Here is a 6,779-nt window from a genome sequence, read left to right as displayed (position 1 = left end):
TTTGACATAAGGGTACTCACGCTTCGGTATAACGAGGTCCTTTCGATCGTAGTTGGCCAAGTTGAGCATCGGTGATCTTCCAGATCGAAGAACTACCTAATCCTGAGGTAGAAAGCTCAAGAAACACGGCTTCCATTCGCTGAAGACGAAGCCGAGGCAATGATGAGGAAGCTATACTGTATGTACATGGGTTCGAGTGAGTTAAGAAGCATGTACCAAATACGCATAGCGAGACTTCTTAGCCAGGCCAGCACTGTTTAAGACCTCAGAGTCGGTAGCAGTTCGTTTTCCAGGACCAGGGTAATCAGCCATCTGAAAGTCATTCAGTTCAGAGTTATCAATATCTCAATCTAAAAAGGGTAAAAAGAGATTTACTTACCAATACAAGCAATTTGTTTAGCGTCGGAAGCGCAATCGCAGTTGAGCCATGTTTTGAATTACAATTTTGAAGAAGCTAAAGGAATGGAATGGCTGTTGAGTGAGAGTCCTTTAAGAGTTGTTCGTTAAGTGAATTTCACATACGATGTGGTGTAGGTTTTCACGACCGATTTTACACTTCTTCTTGATGACAGCAACAACGTCTTTGTGTGTTCGAGTATGATTTCCAGCACGGACTTCTGGTAAGTTGGTGTTCTTCCAAGCTTCTGACTGTTGTTTGATACGGTCCTGATTGTGGCATTCAAGAAAGAGATGATTTCAGTACAGCAGATCAAATTGAGTAATGAAAGCAAGGAAACCTACACTAACAAGCTCCTCAAGTGAGTGAGTCAGGGTTCCTCTCTGGCCTTGCATGTTAAGAATGCCTTCAGTATTGGTGTAGGCTTGGAGCTCTGGAGAACCTATGAAATCGAAGACCGCGTCTGCCAGCAATTGCTACAATACAAATGGAAAAGATTAACATCAGTAATAAAGCAGATTAAAAAGTTGATATACCTTGAGTGCCTCCTTAGGTTTCCACGGTGGAAGAGTTGGAATCGGAGTGGGAGTTGGGTTTGAATTTGTGTTGTTTAGTGAATTTGTTGAAGGCTGTGATGATGAAAGCTGTTCAATTTGGCGAGTGAGATTCTGATAACACTGAGCTGTAAAGACAGTCAGAGCAATCATGTGAGAATCATTACCCATTCTCTGATGATTGACACAAATGGTGGAGATCAGTGCATGTTTGAATCGAGTGGAATTCTAAATGATCGGGGTGATAAGATGAATAAAAGATATAAAAATCACTTACATTACTGACCAAACGAGCATCCTTGAGGATCTCAGGTTCCAATCCAGCTTGTTCTGCAAGTGTATCAAACACAGGTATTGCAGTTGATGAGTTTGAGATCGAATCAAATTGATTTCCTAGTTCAGACATTGGACGTGGGGGGAGGAATCCGGAAAGATTATAATCCAGTTGACTTTGTTCAAAATTTTGGGTGTCTGTCATTTGCTGTTGGTGGTCAGATGGCCCAAGACCTCTGTTGGGGTTTGGATGTCGATTTGGTAATGATAGGCCACTCTGGCCTCCTTGGTTGTTTGAACTTGAGAAACTGGTTCGATTAAAACCACTGCTGGGATGAGAGTTTTGGCTTCCACGAGTTGGATAAGGGTTTGGACCTCTCTGCATTGATGTAAGAGTCTTGAGGAGTGAAAGCTGGTGATGTTGATTGATGGTGGAAGCCAAAAGGAGTCTGGATAAGGACTTTACCATGAAGTTCATCACGCATTTACCTTGTATTGTCATTAACTTGTGACATCTTACAGTGACACATGATTTATTTTACACAAGATCTTCCCATCTTAACAAAGTTGGCAAAGGCAAAAATTGTGATAACACGAAGAAGGCATTCAATAAAATTGGAGTGCTTGGAATCAAAATCAACAGGCTATAGCCTCGAGTAGATCCATTGATAATATACATTTGGGATAACAAGGTGCACCAACAGATTAATAAGATATTACTTTTTCTGTTTCCTTTTCTTTTCTTCCTTCCACGTATCTAATCCATTTTCAATGGCTTGACTCCACTTGTCCGGCTGGACTGCTGCCATATGTATAGCAGACAACCGCCGATGGAGTTCAGCTGAGTACAAAGACGCAGAGTTCAGAATATAGGACGGGTTCTGATTGTGAATAATCTGATGCAGTGGGATGGTTGTGTCTTGACGTTCCACTTGTTTGAATCGTGTAGAGCCCACTCTACACTGAGCATCGTGACAGTTATGCTGAACATTGAGCATGGTCTTGAGCTCCTGTAACCAAAATAATTTTGAGAAATGAGTCTCGATGTATTAAAGCAGTCGAGTTCAAGTGGAATAACCTACGGTTGGCTTGAGGAACGCTGAATTGTCAGTTTTGAAAATCTCACGCATGGAATAAAATGGATGAATTTCTCCTCGATGACATTTTTTCATCTCGATCAGACAAGCTGAAGGTTCCTTGCCTGCAGGCTTCCACATACTCTCAACATATGCAATAATGTCATTAGATGATTGACCGACCGGTTTCACCTGAAGAATGCAGTAATGAATCAATCAAAATGTCATTTGAAGGTACAAAAATTTCACAAACCCATAGAAAAGTGCCGTCTTCAACCTTCTGGTCATTAGGTAAGATCAGCTGAGTAACACGCTCCCACTTGTCATTTTCATGACTTCCAGACAGGAATGTTGGAAGACCATCAGGCGCGGTCTCAGGATCTTTGTTGCGTTGAACTGATTGGAGTCGAAATGATAGATGTGAGCATTTACATCTATCTCTGTCATAATTCAAAATTAAAAAATTAAAATACCTTTCACGCGAAAGCTTTTCTTCATGTTCCATGATGTATTCATGCCAAGCGAATGTTGTAGACGTTTGTTGTTTGCAAACAACTCCAAAACTTTATCCCCAGCTGAAACCCGTTGATTGAGCTTTGGATCAAACCACGTCCCTCCCGAGATAATGTGAAGAATTAATAGATAGCTGTTGAAAGCATCTGCAATATCGCGTCCAGGTGCCTGCCGGTTTGAGTGAATTGAAGCCGCTCGTAAAACAGCATTAAAGCTTTCGAAAATCTCAGTAGCAAAGAGACATGAAGGTCCAAACCATTTGATTGAATGAGGTAAATGTGTGAGCATATGAAATTTTGGTTTATTTGTCCAGCGTGCATTTGATCCAACAAGACAGACTAATAAGTTGTCAACTGCATTTTGGAGTTCAATCAAGTATTGGTCAATATCTGAAATCTCGTTTTGGAAAATGAATGAGGCCAAATGAATAAGAGCGCTCCAAAAATCTCGTTTTTCTTTACCGATTTCCTCAAACAGCACAAAGGGGATAGCTTGCATGATCATTCGATACTCCTTTCCAACAAGACTTTTATAATATTTAATCAATGTTTCCGGGATAATTGGTGGTATATTTAAGCCTTTTGTATCGAAAGATTCCCATCGAGCGGATATAGCAGAGTGCCGAGTTGTACCGGGCTTGAGAGGCGAGAGCTCGGTCATCAATTCTTGCCACGGATACTTCGCCACTCCCAAAAGATAGACATGAAGTGCCTCAACTGGTGTATCGTGGTGCCCGTTGGAACCTACATAAGATTTGGTTCAATTTAGCATTCATAGAAATTAGAATAAAATAAGTAATTCATTACCGGGTAGCCGAAGGAATGGATTATAAACCCTTGAGCCTAGTTCTAAATCGAGATCTTGCCAAAATGCATGAGCATCGTTAGGACTCTTGGTTTCAAAGACTTGTACAACTTTATTCATCAACTTTTCATTCAACGTATCACGAATCCCATGTAAACGACGAGCTTTTGTAATTTGATCTTTTGCACGTAAATCACTACCTATTTTCCAGATTTCTGCCGTTAAGGATTGTGTCTCCTTCCAATCACGAAATGCAAGAGAGTGCTGTAAAGTTTGAAACAAAGATTAGTTGATTGTGAACTGTCTTTGGTAAGAAATAATCGTTTCAAAAATTCACGCACATGCTCAAAATTCTCATCAAGACCTACAAATTTTTGAACATAAGACGTAGTTGTCTTTTCGTCTTTGGTATCCACTCTAAGATTGCATATTCGACATGGGGTAAGAGTGATTCCCGGATTGATACAATTACATATTTCGGCGTGCATCGGCGAATCTCCAAGGTAGCATAGTACTACAACCATTACTAAAACCTCAGCGTCAACTTCACCATCGTATGCTGAGAAGCCTTCAGTCGCAAGGGCACTATAAAAATGATGATAGTAAATTTCAAAATTCTATTTCAAGAAATAATCAAATTTAAAACAACCAAACTCACGTAAGCTCATCAACAATTGGTTCACCAAGTTCAAGCGCACTTGCAACATTTGAAGTAGCAGCATAATGAATATTATAATCTTGATTTGATAACTTTGTTGGTAAACCACTCAGAGTATAATAGAACGACATATGACAGTTATACTTTTTTGATTTATTTCCTGATGTATCGTCTGAGTATAAGGTGATGGGGATGTGGCGAATCAATCTCCCGTTAGCCTTCTTTCTCCATGGATTTTCAATCGGAATTGTTAGGAGTCCATCCGGGCTTGATTCTAGAAATATAGAAAAAACAAATTATAATTTGTCCTGTTCAACAAAGAGCTTTAGAAGACTCACGATACATAAAAGGTCCACATATATCCTTAAGCTTGATGTGATTTGGACCCAGTAACTCTATTGAAGCAAGCGGACGCCAGAAATCATTCACATTGATAGTAAAAAGTAATGTAGAGGAGAATTCGGGCTCGGCATAAATAGCAATATCAAGACCTCGACCGTCGATTTTTTTCACGATTGTTGCCTTCAAACATTTTGAAAAATAATTATCACCATCTTTATAAAAGAAGATTGGAATAAAGAGTTCGAACTCGGCTGAAGAAAGAAGTTGAAGTGGTTCATAGATATAGAAATGACCACGTCGAGTTTCAATCATTGGTGTACGATATTCTTTTTTGAAGCCTTCTCTCCACTTCTTAGATTGTGATAGTCGATTTATTGGGGTGTTTGTCGCAAGCTCAGGAATTGTAATTAAATGAGGTCTGATGTGCGGATTCGCCAAGTTCTATCAAACATGAATTTATTCAATCAGTACCCAGTTTTTCTGAAACATCCAAACTGAAATACTCACCAGAGTAATTGCTTCTTTGATTGGTAACACAAAGCACGGATTTCCTAGCGCACTCTGTGTTTTTGTAACTGTCAACCCCATTTTCTTTTTTAGATCCTTTCTCAAGGTACGTAGTGTGGCCCAGACAGGTAGATTGACGTGACATATAGTCAAGATGTCCCTAATCTTGTTGTATTGCTCGCGTGACATCACATGACGAGTAGTGCCTAGAAGTAGCATCCCAACAAGATTCTTCAAATAATTAAAAAAATGTGTCAGTGGAATTGAAAATGTAGAGTGACTGTTGATGCGAAAGGGATGAGGTATTTGATCATACCTCCTTCTTTTTGAAAGGATACCAGTCCTCCGATTCATAATCATCGTGCTCAATATTATCATTATCATATTCAATTTCATCCTCTTGCTCCTCTTGTCCTGGATTATTGTCATCGATATCATCCTCATCTGGACCGAGTCCCATATTGTAAAGAGCATCCCAGATCAAGTCTGGCCTCTCTTCAATAACAGACTCGACTTCAATTTCATCATCAGCTGGGTTTGCGAAGAGGCCCGAGTCGTCTTGATCCCACATCGAGATTGAGTTTGAGCGCGCAGGAGGCTGTTGTTCGACTTCCGGAGAAAATTGTTTGGCGTCATCAGTCTTGTTATTGCTGGCTGTCCAATCCATTCCTTCAATGGCGCCAGATCCCGATGCAGTACTGATAAGAGCTGGATTTAAACTTGTCATTCCTGCTTGACGCTCCTTGTCTCGAGCTACCATGTCTTTGTGGTGTTGTCGCGCAGCATGATCAAGGTACGACTTGAAAGGCTTCTTTCCACAGACAATACAACTGTACTTTGGTCTGTTAGGGTCTCCGGACAAGTCCTCAAAGTCTATAACAAAGTCAGCCTCGCTGATTTTCTAAATCAAAAGTAAGAGACGACTAGACCTACATTCCGCTACGATTGGGTACGCATGTGAAGCAGACATTGCGAAGAAACGGTAAGATGATCACTCAACCGAATGAAAAACAAGAAAAAATATGAAGGAGAACACTCGCAGTCGATTCAAGATGAACTTTTGAATTTCTCGATGTCAAGTCCAAAGGGCTCACAGACTAACTTAACAAAGTCCCTCGATGCTGCGACAGCTGTCATTCAAGCAAGTTGAATCCGCATGTCGCAGCATGAGGGACTTACACCTAATGTCTGCTTTTCGGCCTGAGGGCTAAGAATATTGTTGCGGGTGGAATCTTATTTATCCCTTCAATGTGTGCACACTGAGGAACATCGACCCTCCTTGGAATCAGACATGCGGGAGGTCTGGCTACACATCGTACAAGTCGAACCATCACCCTCCACCATTTACTTCTCGAAATATTCAACAAGGAATTGGTGTTGTCTTTATATGTAGCTACATTAAGTCAGGGGACTTATTCCCATTGCAGAGCTAGCAAGCTTATTTTGGCGGATGACAGCATTAGGTATCCCACTCCCTCGGCTCAGCAACTCTTCCCACTTCCTCCACGTGCGGGATAGGGTTATGGCTTTACAAAAATCATTACTAAAGACATTTTCAACTCATTTCCCAAATATCTCGAGAAGGAATGGGCGGATGTCGATGATTCGACTTGTACAATGTGTAGCCAGACCTCCCGCATGTCCTATTCCAAGGA

General features: G+C 40.8%; 2 protein-coding genes across 2 annotated transcripts; both read right to left on the bottom strand.

Annotated features, from left to right (window-relative positions):
• Positions 1-201: 201 nt before the first annotated feature.
• MELLADRAFT_88112 (uncharacterized protein) lies at positions 202-1,122 on the bottom strand (the record flags this gene model as incomplete). Its single annotated transcript, XM_007419567.1, has 5 exons — positions 202-312; positions 380-454; positions 523-666; positions 742-873; positions 934-1,122. 5 exons carry the CDS (start codon positions 1,120-1,122, stop codon positions 202-204), a joined length of 651 nt encoding a protein of 216 aa, XP_007419629.1.
• A 4,312-nt stretch (positions 1,123-5,434) lies between these two features.
• On the bottom strand, positions 5,435-5,884 carry MELLADRAFT_88111 (uncharacterized protein; the record flags this gene model as incomplete). The annotated part of the gene is made up of 1 exon (XM_007419566.1): positions 5,435-5,884. The coding sequence occupies one exon, from the start codon at positions 5,882-5,884 to the stop codon at positions 5,435-5,437; it is 450 nt and encodes a 149-aa protein (XP_007419628.1).
• Between the last annotated feature and the right edge of the window lie 895 nt (positions 5,885-6,779).

Source organism: Melampsora larici-populina (genome assembly GCF_000204055.1).
Source record: "Melampsora larici-populina 98AG31 unplaced genomic scaffold MELLAscaffold_251, whole genome shotgun sequence".
NCBI classification, from domain to species: Eukaryota; Fungi; Basidiomycota; class Pucciniomycetes; order Pucciniales; family Melampsoraceae; genus Melampsora; species Melampsora laricis-populina.
This window is presented reverse-complemented; position numbering and strand designations above follow the sequence as displayed.